We start from the raw sequence: 17293 nt of genomic DNA, 5'->3' as shown, positions 1-17293 counted from the left end.
ACTAGTCTTAGGACAACACAGAGGGAACAGAGAGGACAGGGACCTTTGCAGGGACTCGCAAAGAGAGAGGCGAGCCTGCTCAGCTGGAGCTGGCAGTACCACCATGCCATGGAAATGCTGGACCTCAACTCACACATACTGCACTTCCCAGCTGGGGAGACGCTTTGTCTAACTCTCAGTCCTATCAGAAGCCACTGCTGGAGAGATGCGAAGAAAGCCCGCGTTCGCGCTGCTGGAGATGTGAGGCTGTGTTTCAAAGGCTGCAACCCCTCTCTGCGAGACCCCTGCGAGCCGCAGCCCTGGCCGGAGCTGGGCTGGGCTGGGCTGGGCTGGGCTGGCCCGAGCGGGCTCCGCTCCTGCCGGCGGCGGTGGGAGCGCGCTGGGGCCGCGGCTCCTCCTCGCCGGGACCAGCGGGCAGCGTGCCCGCACCGCCTCGGGAGCGCCTGCCGTGTCCTGAGAGGCTCCAGCTACTTTTATGCTGTGTGCTCCCCATCGCTGCGAAGCACTTTTTCTTGCAGCTGGGAAGTCCAAGGCTCTTCCCTCAGCTCGGGGTTAATCATTTGCTCGCAATTAACCTGTGACCTCCCACGCCCGCGGCGGGGGACAGCGCTGTAGCTTTAACGCGGGCGCTGGAAGCGGGAGGGGGACAGCAGTGCCAGCTCCGGCCCCGGAGTGCCGCAGATCCCGAGCTGCCGCCTGCCATGGAGAGCCGCAGCCTCCTCGCCGCCCTCCTGGCCACTGCCCTCGCCGCCCTCCTGCCGCTTCCCGCCGCCTCCTCGGCCCACCGCAAGCTCCTGGTGTTCCTGCTCGACGGCTTTCGCTTCGACTACATCGATGACAGCGAGCTGGACGGTCTGCCGGGCTTTCGGCACATTGTGAACATGGGGGTGAAGGTGGATTACATGACCCCAGACTTCCCCAGCCTCTCTTACCCGAATTACTACACGCTGATGACGGGTGAGTACTTGTATTTCTGGGCTGTGATGCTCCTCAGAGCTGCCAGCTCCCTGTGCCGAGGTGGAAGGCAGCTCACTGTGACTTTTTCTTCCCAAGAAGATATAAAAATAACCCAAAACGTGCTTTTAGCTGGGAGTTTAAAAGCACTGTGGCATTACAGCCCAGAATTGTTTCTCTGAAACGTGTTCCAAACTTGGAAATGCTACCTGGAATTAATTTTTGAAGTTCCCTTTTGTTCATCCAAGGTATAGCTGGGTCCCTACCTGCTGCCACCTCAGAATCACGGCCAGCTGGGGCTCCCTGGTGCAAGCACCAATAGGGGCTACTGCATGCATATAGAATATAGAAACAACTGGGAATGCATGGCAGATGAATACAGAGACTGCTCAGGGGCTTTAATAAAAATGTGTGTGAACTGAGTGTGGCTACACTAAGAACTTATTTTCAGTCAGAAGGTCTGTTCTGGCAAGTTCAGCATTACATTTCTTTTTGAACCGTTTGTCTGTTTTCTTAACTTTGTTCTAAGTCCTGGTAATTCAAAATAGCCAAATGGAAAACAGTCAGGCTTTTTGCTTTTACTCCCCTGCAGCTTTTCAGAATGTCCAGGGGAAGCTTTCAGAAAATTGGGAGGACAGTCATAGTTTTCATGGTGCTGATTTGCTTTTAATCTTATGTGGAGGAACATGATTACAGTGACATTAGGAAGGTGCAGAGAGTAGAAACAGACACAAAGGAAGCAAAAATTAAGTAAATAAAACCAACAAAACCAGATTTTTTGTTCCTGGAGTTTCTACTTGGATTTTTCTCTGGAGTTATTGAATAAACAAGAGTTTCCACCTAATGAGGAGAAGCAAAAAAATCTATCCTCTTCTAAGATATGTGGCATCTTCCGCTATTCTTGGAACAATGCAGTGCCCAGTGATTCATATACTGCTTGCTGGGAAAGCAAATAGATGCCATTGTAAGACAAAGATCTGACATCAGTTGTGCCCAGCTTGGCTTGGAACTGCTTAACTCCTTCTTCCCTCCCTCTGAAGGAAAACACTTTCTTCTTGCTCATCACTGATCAGAGAAGAGTATAAAACTATCACAGGGTTGGTTTTGATTCTTCCTCATTATTTGGTTCAAATATATGAATGCAGAATAAATGTCATGACTGAAAACAGAGGTGTTCCACTCCAGGCCATATTCTTTAGGTCTACATAGGCAAACCGACCTAACACTTCATAGGTGCAAAAAAATCTTTGGATAGAGCTGTCAAAGAGGAGAAGAAGAAGAAAAGTGAGTGACATCTCACTCCTAACTACATTTAGTCATCACTCCTATTAAGTGTGTATACGTAAAGTGAAGTCTATAATCGGCCTTTTGAGTAGTTTTGAAAACCTCCTACTTTGTACTCACAAAGGAATTTTGTTCTAAGAGATGAAACACCACTACTGGACTTCTCATGTTTTCAGTAGAGTCCTGCGCCTCAGCCTGAAGCAATAAGGTAGTCTGTGAGACCAAACTCAACTCTTCTTGCAAGTCCCCCAGACTTTATGATAAGGATATCAATGCAAATACAGTTTAATTGTAAATAGCAATTCACCTTCCTAACACCTGAGTCACAGTAGTATTAAGTACGTCAGGAACCAATTGAGGAAGTTTAGGTGATGAACATTGCCCAGAGGAAGATCCAAGACTGCCTTTGGGGTGTTAGTGAACCCCATGACTGTGTCTTGGCATGACAGCAGGGTAAATCCCCTGTTCTTACCCTTCGGGGCCATGGTGCCATTTCCACTGAAAGCAGGTTTTTTTGGGTGGTGGGGTTAGGAATGCAGAGCATATGACAGATGTAGTGTTAAGCTGTGTTCCATCTGCATCCATTAAATTTGCAAAGTTATGACAGGTTTTGGAGAAAATTCAGCATGGCAGAGTGACACAAGCATGCTGCCATAGTGACTTGCTTAGGAAATGGCAAGCTGCTCTATGGGCATGGGGGAACTTTCATCACATCTCACCATCCCCTCTGCTGCAGGCAGACACAACTGTAACTGGTTTTATTCCTGTTTGTGACTGGGATGTCTGGAGTTAAATACTGCCACACTACCTTCTGGAAAATCAGGAACGAATCATTCTTCATGCTTTGTCCTACATTGCTGTTTCATGAGCTGCTAAAGAAAGCATTTTAACTTCCAAAATATTGTATTTGTCTTCATAGTATATTGGCATCTTCCAGCTAAATCAGTTTAAGAAATTGCACATTCTCACCCCTAGCTTGTTCATTATATCTCACTTAGGGTTTTTGTTTGTTTTTTTGTTTTGATAAATATTCCTGTCTCTTCTTTCTCTGCTCATTCACAAAGCCTTATGGCTCCACATCCATTTAGGAGCATTCATAGCTGCCAGGTCTTGGACAACATGTGCATAAAATGTTGTAGTTGTGTGTATATGACTTGCCTCTATTCATTCTTGTGATCAAGGCCTTTCCCTTCAGCTCTTCATCTCACATCCATGATTCTTTGTGACTCCAGAGCAGTTGAGTTGTTACTAAACAGGAGAAGTTCTCCATCATTTCTGTGGCTTTGGAGGACAGTGGACTCTGACTCTGAGGTACCATCACCATTGGGCCAGGTCTGTCTCCTCAAACATGAACTCGCTTCCTCCTCCTGCCCAGACCTGCAGGCAGAGGTTACGGAGATCAGCAGCATCAGCCCCAGTGCTTATCAGTGCAGATGTCAAAGTGCACCCTCCAGCCCTGCCAGAGCACAGCTCTCCTCTGCACTGGCAGCTCACAAGCACAGCTGCCCAGCTGCCCACCTATCTGTAGGATCTTCTAGTAATAGAATTTTACTTTACCGATAATTTCAAGAGGGCAGCCTGGCTGAATTTAATATCCATGAGAAATGCCAAATGTACAGAGATTTTCAAAACTATAACCAAATAGATGCAATCATAACTGTTGACCAAGAGCCACATATCGAAAAGCAACTAACTAACACATGCTAATGAGAAGCACATCCCTTTCTGCAGAGAAAAAGTGCTGGGTGAAGCACTGACACAGCAGGACAAATAGGATCCAGCCTGGTGAACAAAAAGGATAACTTTTGGAAGGGATGCATGGGAAAGAGATGGCTTGCCTGTGGTCATGCAGTGCTGCAGGGCTATGGCAGAGCTCTTCATGGGTCCCACTCCTGCTTATGTCTGCTGCTTCTGTTAACCTGTGAGAAGATATTTGCTGGAGCTCATCCAAGTCACACAGATAGCCTCAGCCCAGAGCCTGCTTAGAGGTCTTTTCCTTTCCTACGCATCTACCACAATTATGAGAAAGAAAACCAGAGCATAGAAACATGTAAAATCATCAAGTCATTCAGAATTTGGGATGAAGCTCCAGTCTTCCTGCAAGACAGAGTATGGCATCAGGACCTTCTATTTGCCTGAAGAAATATCATACAAAATCCAAATCAGGCCTGGTGCAAAGGGATTTCGCTGACAAGTACAGTACAGTAATTTCACGACTATAAGGTGCACCCTTTGGACTAAAATTTTCCCTCGAACCCGGAAGTGTGCCTTATAGTCCGGTGCACCTTATATGATGTACAAAGTTGTGAAATTTGCCAAACTGGAAGTGTGAGCTGTGAGCCGTGGGGGGAGCCGGCAGTGCCACGGCAGCCGGCTGGAGGTGGGCCTGAGGGCCCGCGGCACCACCCCTCCTGGGTCCAGGCAGCCCCAGGGGCCCATGGCTGCCGGGTGAAGGCGGGCCCGGTGGCTCGCGGCACCACCGCTGCCAGGTGGAGGCAGGCCCAGGAGCCCATGGCTGCTGGGTTGAGGCGGGGCCTCGGCCAGCAACCGCGCGGGGGGAGATGGGGGCGGAGCCTCGCTGCAAGAAAAAAAAGTGCACCTTATAGTCTGGTGCACCTTATCTGATCTACAAAGCTGCGAATTTTGCTGACTCCCAGGGGGCGCGCCTTATAGTCCGGTGCGCCTTATGGTCGTGAAATGACTGTAACTGGAGAAGCTGTTTTGTTACAAAAACCTGGTGCTGTGCAAGGTAGCTCGATGATGTGCTAGCTTAAAATCCGACTTTGAAAAGCAGGCTTCTGTAGCAAATTCCTTTATGCCATGTTTCTTAGTATTGACTGCTACTGTGGCAGAAAGACTCATTTTTAGGTGGGTCACTTTCTGAGCTGCTAGACTGAATCCTACCTGGTGTCCTGGCTCTCTGTGGTGTAATTACAAAATTGCAATTGTTGCCCTGAAAAACATGCAATAGAGAATTAGGTAAAAGAAGATGTTGCAGCTGTGACAGAGCTTTTGCAGGACTCTTTGTGGGTTTGACAAGAGAGGGAAGAAGCGAATCCAAATACATCTATTCAAATACGCTCTCTTAATCACACTGTGTGCTGTTTGTTTTGGAAAGGAAGGAATTAAGACCACAAGCCACCTGGGGTTGTTATCCTGTAGGGAGTTTTAAATTTTTTTCACTTTCCCTGCTGTGGCCTGGCTCTAGAAGGAGCTCTCATGCAAAGTTCAGTGGAAAGTCTGAGGCGTCCCTTGTAACCACTGCAAGCAGGAGTTAATGATGCAGAGCACTCTGTGCCATATCTGTCAAGAAAAGCTGCTCATGCTCTGGTTGGGTCTCCCTTACCTGACAGCCTGCAGGTGTTGGAGGCATGATGAAGGACTCCCTGCAACGCAGCTCTCCTGAAGGCCCCCCCAGCTGAGAGCACTCAGGGGCACCTCACATTTCCAGCCAGCATAAACATCAACAGACAGTATCTCATCTGAGACAGAAACTGAGAAAGCATTTCTTTTCCAAGATTGTAACCAGAAATGAAGTCTTTCGGGCAGGTCTTCCATGTGGACGTGCCAGCTGCCTGGTCAGCTGTGCAGCCCCACATCCAAGAGTCATATTTCACTTGGCCTCCATGGGAAGCAAGGGGAGCCCCTGATTGCGGAGGTGGGTGGGGAACTGCTTGCAGAGGAGCCAGCAGGGAGCCTTCATGTACCTCTTTGGTCAGGACCTGATCTTTAATAAGTGGTAGAGGAGGCTGTGAGGTCCCCTGAAGCTTGAGGGGTGGAGGAGAAGGTAGACCAGAGGACATGTCAGTCTCCTGCACCCAGCATGAGGGCTGCAGTCTTTGCAGGGGTGTCCCAGACTTGCTGTAACACAGTGGTGACGTGTTTGGGGCTTGTCTAAAATACAGGGGTGGTGGGTGGTGTTTTCCTCAGTCACTGCAGCTCATCCCTACATATGCCATCACCTCCTCCTCTGCATAGCAGTAGGGAACAGGGCGACATGGCAGAGCTCCCATGGGTAGGTGACATCAAGGTCCACTCTGGCAGACTGAAGATTTCACTCATCTTCCATGTTTCAACAATCTTCCCTTCATTCCCCACCCCTGATGTTGGCATACTTAACTGCTGAGGGGCTTTGGATGATGCTAAAGTCTAACAAAGTCTACATCTGTTCTCACCTGAGCACAGCAAGTAAAAACCATACACTGTGCCCCATTTATTCCATGTTTTCTGAGAGAAAATATCCTTTGGGCTCCCAACCCTAGAATCCTCTGGAGTCTGGTTGATGTGCACACATACAAGTATATTTACTGTTTACTGTGAGAGATTTTTTGATTAAAAGCATAGCAACTCCAGGCTCCTTCCATTCAGCACCTGAAGGAAGCTCAGTCTGGTGATGATTCTAACAGATGCCTCTTTTCTGCTGCACATTTAATGGCATCCAGCCTGGTCCAGAAAAAGATGCTGACTATATCTGTTCAGCATTTAAGCAAGTTCTTAACTATGTAAGCAATATCTGCATGTTTTCTGAGGCATAAAAACTGTAAGGATAGGAGTACAACAGGCAAGTTTATTACATACACATGAACTAGAACTATCTCTACTTCACTGTCCAAGCTCAGAAAAAATCCATAAGGATACAAAATGCATGATGAGGGACAAGGGAAAATTATTTTTTCTTTTTGGTCCTCTCAAACAGCAGCAGCAGAGATTAAAAAGGTTCTGTTTGTGACATAGAGCTCTGAAACCAAGTCTCTTCCTTTTCTCAGATTCATTAGCTTTCCATTTCTAAAACTGTTGGGAAGCGAAAGAGCGTGAATAAGTGTGTGGTAATACTGTTAACTGGCAGGGAAAGGGTACTATCCCAGCAAGAACAGGCTGGAAAAGATAGTGGGAACCAGCAGGATTTTCATTTTCACATTCTTCCTCTCGCTTTGTTTATTCACCACCTGCAGAAAGGCTGCAATACCAAGCGTCAAGATTTTTCTCTTTTACAGACAAAATATTGCAAAAATCTGTTTGCTTTCTACCAGTTAAAAAAATGGAAACACTTCTAAAATGTAGAACAGAAAGTTTTTCTATCACTAGTTCACAATACTACAAATTGAAATACAGTTTTTTCCTTCTTACTAGCTACAATCTCACAGCTCACAACTAGTGTACCTACTACCAGCTGTTAGCTAAGTAGACATTCACATAACAAGATATTTCTTAGCTGAAGTCACTGCCAGAAGCTGATACTCTGTATAATAGTGCAGGCAGCAGCTTTGTCCATTGTTCTGTCCAGTGCTTGGAGCTTCAGTGCCCTTGAGCCACACCCAGCTCTGGGGGTCAGGGGTCCCAGAGTGGTCCCTGAGCCCACCACAATTCAGGAGAACAATCAACAGCTTGGAGTCCTGGCTCTCCAGGGACACAAGACCTAACTTCCCACACAAGAAATCATCTGCAAAACCTCAGCTGGATGATTTATTAGCAATTTTTGCGCACCCCAGCCCTGGCCCCATGATGAAAGCATTGAATTAAGAGTTTCAGGCTCTTACTAAATGAATCTCTTTTAGGGAAAAAAAATAATGCTGTGTGTAGCTGGGATTTTTTCTGTGTTTTTTGATGTAAAGTCTTGCCTGATGCAGGCCAAGGTGTTCATGCTTTGGGTCTGTCTGATATTACAGGTCATAAAAATTTGGAAAGACTTTACCAGCAAACTCCTTTGGAACATGAATTGTCCATGCACATCATGCAAGCACGGTTCTACCTGGGGGTCTGCAGATGGCAGGGCCACTTTCCCACCAGACTTCTCATGAGCTCTGGCCTTCTCCAGGCTACTTAGGGTTTAGCACATGGGTTTTGTTTTTACCCTGTGGTCTTTCTCATCAAAGCAGAGCAGATGAAACCCATCAGGGGGAACAGTAGAGCAGGGCATATATCAAAACTCTGTTCCTGGGGACAGCAACTGTTGTACCTACCCCAGAACAGGAATATAGTGCTGGTGACTTGTAAGTCCTGCTTTCTTCATCCTTATAGGAGGCAGCATGAGCAGAGCAGAGCATTTCCCAAGGCAAGTCACCCAGCTGTTTGTATGGAGGAACTTAACTCTCCCCCAGACTGTATAGCCCTGTGACAGCCTGTGCTTGCATCTGCCCCCCTGACTCTTGTCACTTCCCAGATAGTGGGGACATCATGGTGGGACATAAGAGGAAAGGTCTCACCGCAGTGGCAAAGCATATAGGTATATATATAATATTGCACAGTGCATTTAGTAAATACATGTACTGATGTTCACCATCAGATCACAGTATCTTTGCCACATTGGCTAACACACACACACACCTATGGGTTCTCTGATAAATCTGATTTGCTCAGTGCAGAGATGGCAAATGCCCCAGGAGTGCATGCTCTGGTTTCTGGATCTCATATACAGCCAGTGCAGGGTGCACAGCACTCAGCATTACTGTGTTGCTGCTGCTGTGGGTGGCCAAGTGGCTGTGTGTTTTGCTGGGTTTTTAAGTTTCGTCTTTGTTTTGCAGAGATTCATTTGAATGCTGACGAAAGTGCCTGGAGACATGGGAATGTGCTTTAGACAAATGCTGTATGAAGTATAGTGTCCAAGTAAGCTGTAGCATGCAGACTTGCAAATGCTTTTGCTGGCTCTCCTCCAGAAGGATACAGCAGTTATCATATTCTAGGGAACTATACCCTCTTTGTTTTCCTCTGTTGTTTGAGGAAGGAGTAAATTTTATTACAATTACAGTGAGTTTAAATAGTGGCATCTGTATCCTGGAGGAAGGAGCAATTTTTATTACAATTACAGTGAGTTTAAATAGTGGCATCTGTATGCTGAAACTGCCTTCTGCCCTGTTTCTGTTTTTGAAATTCTTAAGATAATGTTTGATTACAGAGGAAAGCTGCAGTAATGGAAGAAATAATAAATGTGGAATGTTATGGTTACTCTCTAACACCATGTTGCTATTTTGATAATGATTCAAAAGAAGCACATAGAAGGTAATTTTTTTAGCCTAGAGAAAACAAGTGAAAACAGGATATAAAGAAAAAGGGTTGGACAGGTAACCCAAAAAAAACCTTGAGAAATGGCCTCAATTTTGTGTATTAGCATCCTGGGAGGGAGGGGGCAGGGGCAAAAATGCCAGTTATTCCAGGGATTTTCAATCTAGTGAGCAAGGCTAAGAATAGCCATAGTTGAAGATTAACAAAGGTCAAAAATAAAATTAGAGATCAGACATATTTTTGAGCAGTGTTTACTGATGACATATCAGTAGGAGCAACTCAAATTGGGAGGAGCTACCCAAGGAAGAGATTAATTAGTTGATTATTGATATCTTCCAAGGAGGTCTAGGGTCTTTCTGAGACACAGGCCTCAGATGAGCAGACATGAATGGCATTGAATGGCCATGTCTTTTGATCTGTTGCTCACCTGATCTTCTTTTCTGACCCTGTGAACCAGGGATGTCTGCAGTGAAAACTGATGCCTTATAGTCTTCTAGGCCTCTTTTTCAGTAGTTAAAAAATGATTTGGAGTCCATAGGAAATTGAACTAATCTAATGTGGCGAACAGAACACTGTCCTCTGTATTAGCTCAAACAGTTAATTAAACTTCCCAACAATACTACAAAGAACAATCTCCAATCTCTTCCTTAAAAATGTGAACAAACAGACAACAGACCTTATGTCCTATAGGATCAGTAGCAGCTAGAGCTCATTGATTCTGTATGCAGACTACATAATACATTCATACAGATACCTAATATGCATGTTTCACACTGACAGAGCTTCAGCACTGACCTATAGGTTTCCCAGGCTGGCACAAATTGCCTGCTGCAGTTTATCAGGTTGATAGATGCTTAGAAATACATGGACTTTAAGAAGCTGAGATTGTTCTGTAAATTGTAGGGCTGTGGTTTTTGATGCTCTATAGAGTCATCCTTTATCTCTTTTGAGACTTAAAGAAAAGAGAGCACTTGGCAGCCTGAAGAAAACAACTACTGCCCATCCAATCCACCAGGTCTATATTAAACCTGTTTGGGTTAGTATGATAAAGAGTGACTGCCGCAAACTGGGCCCACTTTTTTCCACTGGGAAGGAGGAAATATTCCGCATAATTGAAATAGTTTTTAGTAGGGAATGAGAGTTCAGAATCCATGCACCCAAAGTATAGAGTCCCCTGCTTGAAATGACGTCTTTTCAGAACAATACCAAGGTTATTTCAGTTCTGATCACCATGCTCAGGCTCAAAATAATCAAAGCCTGTTATCTGGATCCCTGCAATAACATGACTCACCAGCTAATGAGAACAGTGTCTATCACATGCTTCAGTCATTGCTTTTTAAGATATGTAAATAAGGAACTTCCAGTACAACTTATTCTTCAGCATTTCTTTTCCCATTTCTGTTAATTCATCTTCAGAATAATTATTAAAATATAGCACCTTCTCTTCTGACAATTTCAATAAGTAGAAGATATCTCTCAGTTATTATACTAGTTCTTGTAGTATGAAGTTGCTCGAGGGTCCCTCAGATACATTAAGAGGCCTGAACATGTCTGATGAAATTATTGCTGTGCCCACAACCAAGAACAAAGCATGATCATAATAAGAAAAAAAAAGAAAATCAAACAATAATGGAAAGTGAAAGTAACAAATAAATGTGTTTGCCTAGTTTTTGCCTGTTTGCAGAAAAACAACGTGCCCTACGGATAAAGGAAGAAGAAATGCAAGTTTTCTAGACTGTGCTCTTATCATCTTCTGTTCACAGCTTCCTTCCCACAGCCCTCTGGTTGTGAGTGCTGATGGGTGCCTTACAATGGCCTCATACTTGGCAGGTGTTGGGTGTGTAGAAGGAGCCAGGTGTCAGCCAAATATGTGGCACTCATGGGCTGCTGCTGACATTGTGTGTGGAGCTGGGTTCGAAATGTTGAGCAGGACATGGGGTGCAAGGTTTGTTTGTTCTGGCCTCAGCTGTCTAAAATTTGGCTGCCTGAAGCTGAGAAAAGGCTGTGATCTTTCTCTACCAATAATTGAGAGCACATGCACCTCCATATAGCTGAGATGCCTGTCCTAAGGTGGGATTAATTGCTTTCTAGATATGACTCTTCTTATCCATCGATTGTGAAGGGAACGCAGGGGGCTGACAAGCTTCAGCAACTAACTTTTGGGTGTCTGAACTGAGAGATTTATTAAGCAAACTGGAGCACCTCAGTGAAAGGTAAGTCAGGGAGATTTTATAAGTAGTTGCAAGGTAAGAGATCCTGGAATTCAAGACAGGGCTTTTCAGCTGATTTGCTGGATGATCCAGTAGTAGCAGTGGTGGTGCTGCCAGCATCCTTCTACTGAAGAATACCAATCTCATTGTGCTGCTTTTTTCTTCACTCTCAAAGGTCGCCACTGTGAGGTCCATCAGATGACTGGAAACTACATGTGGGACCAGAAGGCAAATGTATCTTTTGATATTGGTGTGAATAAAGAAAGTCTGCTGCCTCTCTGGTGGAATGGATCAGAGCCTTTGTGGGTCACAATGATGAAAGCTAAAAAGAACGTTTCCATGTACTACTGGCCAGGTCAGTATGTGAAAAATTGCTACAATGCACCTTGACATCTGAGCACTACATATACTGTAGGAATGGCTACCTAATACAGTTCTGAAATACAATAGGAATTTTACGTGCTTTACCAACCAGACATAGAAATGAATTAGCTTTTATTCAGTCATGATAATTTGCATCTGCTCAGAAAGGAGAAGACTGAAGTGTCACTAGAGGCAGCTTTTCACTAAATGCTGGCTTCAGGAGGGTGCTAGCTTGAAGAGCATCTCTTTCTTCATCATCTGCTTGTTCCTCTTGCCCACCTGTAGTTTCTGCTAAGCTGAGTGGTTGCTCCATTAATGGTTCATGGTGCAATCAAAGTTAAACAGTAACCACCCTCCTGTAGTGCTTCTTTGGTTTTAATCTGGAAATTAGTAGCTGAGAGCTGAAGATGATCTGCTCTGCAGGGGCAAGAAAATCCAGCTGAAAGCAAAATATCCTTATCCTCTGGTCCTCCTTCATTGTTAATTCATCTATGGTCCCAGTTGCTCTGCGTATGAGCCATTCATTTGGAGGGACTTGGCCTTTCTGTTCCTCATTTGTTAGATATTGGACCTCTGGAATGAATATGTAATAATGAGTCCTTTTTAACAAACAGAAGTATTGTATCCCCTTAGGCTACAAGGCTCCCCTTAGGGACTCAAACTGAAATAGATGTTCCAGATGAGCAACCAGACCAAATTATTTGCAAAGCACCCAGATTCTTAACTTTTTAACCTACTAGCTGCTACCTACCCTAAGCAGTCTGCAGATATCCTCAATGTGCAATCACAGGCTGGAGGACCAGAGAGCTGTTAGAAGAGCTGCACTGAATACAGCCAGCAGGGCAGTGGTAGCTGACTCACACCATGGGCTCCTGGCCAGCTCATCTCTGCATCCCAATGCACATGTGCCTGGCCACAGTCTTTCCATGCAATGTGGCCAATGGTGTCCTGGCAAAAAGCCTACGATTCTAAGGAAAGGAAAGAAAGAGCAAACCAAGATGGAAAACATTGAAAAGCCATCCAGAGTGTTTCTACAGTACTGAAGAGCAAAAAGATCTGAGGGTAACAATATTGCCTTACGGACTCAGAGGCAGTCAAAGAGTTTACATCAGCCCTGAAAAGCTACTGCTTCCTACTGAAGATGTCTCAAGTGATCTAATAGCAAGGCAAATAGTAGGATATAGAAATTTTACAAGAATGTAGGAATTCTTCTAAAAATTTACAAAAATATCTCTTTCTGTAGACTATTCATTTTTAACTCCTATTGTAATTGCTCTCAATAGGTATAATTATGTACTGAATAGATGTAAAAGCCTACAGAGAGCTGCTGAAATCCAAAAAAAACAGTATCACTTTCCATTAAGTGCCTTTGGACTTTACCTGGCTCCTTCAGGTTGCCTTTTGAGCAGTATTTCCCAGGGAGAAAACATATGAGGTGTATACATATATATATATATGTATCCCTGTACATAAATGTGTATCCTTCACTCTGCCTGCTATTTCTAGCTGAGAATTGCAAGGAACAAAGGAGATTGCCTTTTTCCAGACCTTATGCTCCCAAGTGTATGCATTGAACTCTCTTACGACACAGAGGGGGAACCTTTGCATGGATCTGGCATTTTAGCTGTGGACTATGACATGTACCACTGTCTGTCCTTAATTATTTATCTGTGATGGCTGGCCTTTGGCAAAGCCATCAGTGCTTCAGTTCAGCAAAAGCTGAAGCACATGTTTATTTTAAGGGCAGTCATGGTCTCAAAGGACATATTGGCCATACAGAGTCAGACACAGGAAGCAGAGTGAAATGTGGAACTACTGAACTAAAATACAAGGCTGTTGGGTTACAGTAGGACTCCAGGTACAACTGTGGTGAACGGAAGTCACTTCAAATGCAACAGCATTTGTTACATTTTCCCTATATGATTTTTTAAAAGTATTTTCTTGTTCTATAGTAACGACAAAATCCCTTCTAAAAATTCTAGATCTAGCATTTTAAAGCTTAAATTCTTAACAAGCCATTTGAATGCGGAGCGATACCATACAAAATGAAAATAAAACCCCAAGGATTAATAAGCAAGGTGAGTAGAGGTCCCACAGACATTTGCACTGCATATGATCTGCCATTAGTGATTAGCTTTCCAATCTAAGGATACACTGCTGTTTAGTAACGAATCTTGCAATTATTATAGAGAGTCTAACAGGAAAAGTTTGGGAAAATCTTAATAGGAACTGCAATATATAGCCAAATTCATCACACTTTGTTCTGGAAGATGCTGTTTTCTCTTTAGCCAGCAGTAAAGACAAACAAGATCAATGAACCATAGTAGGAATGCACTGGAAATGCCAGAGTGCTGATAGCCAGGGTTAACTTTTACCAGTGCCATGTCGTCTTCAGAGCCAGTTCCAAGCTTTGCAAAGTCTGAACCCAAAATCTGCTGCTTCATTTCCTTCTCAAAGTTCCTCTCTCATGTGTAGTTGCTGCCTAAAGAAATAAAATCCAGACCCCAGCACACAGGAACGCAGAACAGGAGAACTCTTGGATGCAAACAACAATCACACAGCTTTATCTGTGAGCCTAACATAAACCCAGCAAAGACAACTCATGGGCAGAAAGCATCTGGGATCTCTTGACTCTAGAAGCAGAGGAGCCAAATTATCACCATGCTGGGGGTCCCAAACACCACTTCTGCCATAAGGTCTTGGCTTGTAGGGGCACTTTTCTCCTTTCTCCATGGTGTGTGTGGGGTGAAAGATGCAGCCTCACACTGGGGTTGCCTGTCTGAAGCACTGCTGCTCCAGCAGGTAGAGAATGCCCAGAGGAGTGCAAGAGCATCCTGGCAGTACCACTGAAGTCAAAGCTTTGGAGTGGTCCTCACCCTCAGCCCAGTAAGTGGCGTCATCCCAGATGCTCAAGCTCCTTCATTTTCCAGCAGCCTATGCAGCTACTTCAGCTGAAGTGCAGTGACAACTTCTCTAAACACTGAAATGAGAGACAGAGGGGGAAAGAAAAAAGACTCTAAACTCAACTTTTGCCATTTAAACACAATATTTACCAGACCATACAGCTAGTCTGGAAAGTTTTCAAAATTTTCTGTTATGACATGAAGTGTCCAACTGTTGCATAAATGTTTAGAAATGTAATATAAAGCTGGCAGAGATTCAGGTCTCCATGTCAGATAGATAAAGAGGGGCCTATATATCACTCTGAAAGAAGTCCTTATTTCTGCTCCAGTTCAGGTTTTTAAATAAAGGTTTAGCATAATACAAAACTATGCAAAGGTATCTAGCATTACATCTTAGTAAACTTAAAACAGCTTTACTATTTTTAGTTTAACCAAGAAAAACTAAGCATTGCCTTCACCTGGCTCCAAATCTGTTTAGATTTTCTTTCCCATAATATCTAAGAGGAAATTTACCATGTGTCCTATCCTCTACCAAAGTGAAATTTAAATATTAAAGGGTCTTCATGGCCAGTATTTTGGACTTGTAACAAGCCTGAATATTAAAAACCCTAATTTAAGTTCTATTCATCGCAGAGGCTAAAAAAGAAGCAAAAAAAAAAAGGAAAAGGAACCTTTTGGTGTCTAAGCATCTTGAATTTCCAAAGGTACTGTCAATGAACTGCACACTTGAAGACCACTATTTCATGGCCAAAATTATTTCAAATTGTTGCTACCCTGAAGTCTTTTACGTCATGCTCATCTTGATAACCTAGAAATAGCAAAGATATCTCAGCAACTAAAATATCACAGATCCCCAAGAGGTTAATGCTCCCAGTTAAAATTATCTCATGAGTAATTCTGAGGAATGTTATTTGAGAAAATTACAATCTGACGTCAGTATCTGAAGAAAAAAGAGGCAAAATGATCATATTAGTCACTGGCTATGAGCAGTCATCCACCTGAAGTAAAACCCAAAGCATTTCTAATGACTTTCCAAATGCATTCTTAACTTCTTGCCTGGTTTTGAAGACAATCTTGAGCTAGACTCAAGTATGAAAGGAGAAATTGGCTCCAAAGTTCCAATTCAGTCCTGAAATATTAGCAAAGCCCACAGAGGACTACTGCATCACCTCTAGCATCTGAGGTAGCTGAAAGCCCTTGTTTTGCCACTGGTAGCACCCAGGATATCCTACAAAAGACTGGAGGTCTGTGCTCTTAGGGAAGGGGACTTTATAACTTTGGGACATTAATGGAATACGTTTTTCTCATTATTTGGACATGTATAAGCTTGGACCCATCTCTGTTGCACAGTAAAATTTCTTGGGGCTGCTGTTAGCAAATGTATAGAAGTTTTATTGTGGGATGATCTAGACAGTCAGTTCTTGTCAAGTAATCTGCTGGCTGTTTATCCAGGCTACAGACAACTGTCGTGGTGTATCATGGTGCATCATGATCCTAGTGGAGAGATGAACACTAAAGTATCTTCATGGAAAAAAGAGAAGATTGGGGCAAAAGGGAAAGAATGAAAAGTAGGCACCATCCCACAGTTTTAATAGAAATAAAAATTAGATATGGGTTCAAGAGTCAGTAAGTGTGTTTTTGCAAGAAAGTAAATCAGTTGACTACATTAGATGTTTATTACTGCAAATAATTAATTAATCATAATAGGAGTGCCTTGAAACACACAAAGAATGTGGAGACCTGGGAGTTGCTACCACAGGTGAAGAGACTGAATCTGTCTTGTGTGCTATGGCCCTTTAACTTTCAGAAAGGGTAATTTTCATCTGACTTGTCTGCTTTTCTGCAAATAAGTGAGGATTAAAAAAATTTCCTAAGCTTAAATATTGCAGTTTTTCTAATTTTTTATGGTACTCCTGAACCATCACATCAGAAGACTCCTAGCCGGCTTGGCCTGCAAGTGCTGTGCTTTTCCCTGTGTCCCAATAGTGCACCTCAGTGATGTGAGCTTGTGGGAGCTGAGATGCAAGACTGACAAAATCTCTTTATTGAGTATCCCATAAGCAAACCACTGTAAATCACCTCTGATAGTAGCTCTGCTTGCTCTAGGGCCCTCTCTGTACTTACACTTCCTCCCATGCCCCAAGCAACAAGTCAACTTTATGACAGTCCTTAATACCTATCACTTTCCTCCCGAAGGAGAAGCAGAGGGACCCAGATATAGACAGATTCAGGCTTTGGCTTAGAGTTGCCTTTTTGATCAGACTGTGTTGCTGTATACAGAGGCCATTTTGCAAAAGGTGGAGGGTTTTAGATTTTGATTCCTCCTTGTGCCCGAGGAATTCATCAGAAAATGCCTAACTGTGATGAGAGGGCTCTGGGTTTCTGGAATGATGATTTGCCTTAATCCAGTGTTTCTGGAAGCAGCCTTCTTTTAAATATTAATATTATTCAGCAGCATAGTAACTGGAGAGCAAAAGGGCAAAGGAACCTCACAAAAACATGTTTTTCTATGTTCAGGGCCATGTTCTCCTGCAGGATTTGTTGCCATAAATTTTTGGGCCACAAAACAGACTTTATTTT

The 17293-nt window shown here is 43.8% G+C and overlaps 1 protein-coding gene across 1 annotated transcript in view; it reads left to right on the top strand.

Annotated features, from left to right (window-relative positions):
* Positions 1-418: 418 nt before the first annotated feature.
* Positions 419-17293, top strand: part of ENPP6 (ectonucleotide pyrophosphatase/phosphodiesterase 6) — a 32994-nt gene continuing 16119 nt past the window's right edge. Inside the window, exons 1-2 of the mRNA XM_033060683.2 lie at positions 419-957; positions 11623-11802. Coding sequence (XP_032916574.1) covers positions 702-957; positions 11623-11802 — 436 coding nt within the window. The 5' untranslated portion in view covers positions 419-701. The remainder of the gene's footprint in view (positions 958-11622; positions 11803-17293) is intronic.

This window comes from Catharus ustulatus, chromosome 5, assembly GCF_009819885.2.
Source record: "Catharus ustulatus isolate bCatUst1 chromosome 5, bCatUst1.pri.v2, whole genome shotgun sequence".
NCBI classification, from domain to species: Eukaryota; Metazoa; Chordata; class Aves; order Passeriformes; family Turdidae; genus Catharus; species Catharus ustulatus.
This window is presented reverse-complemented; position numbering and strand designations above follow the sequence as displayed.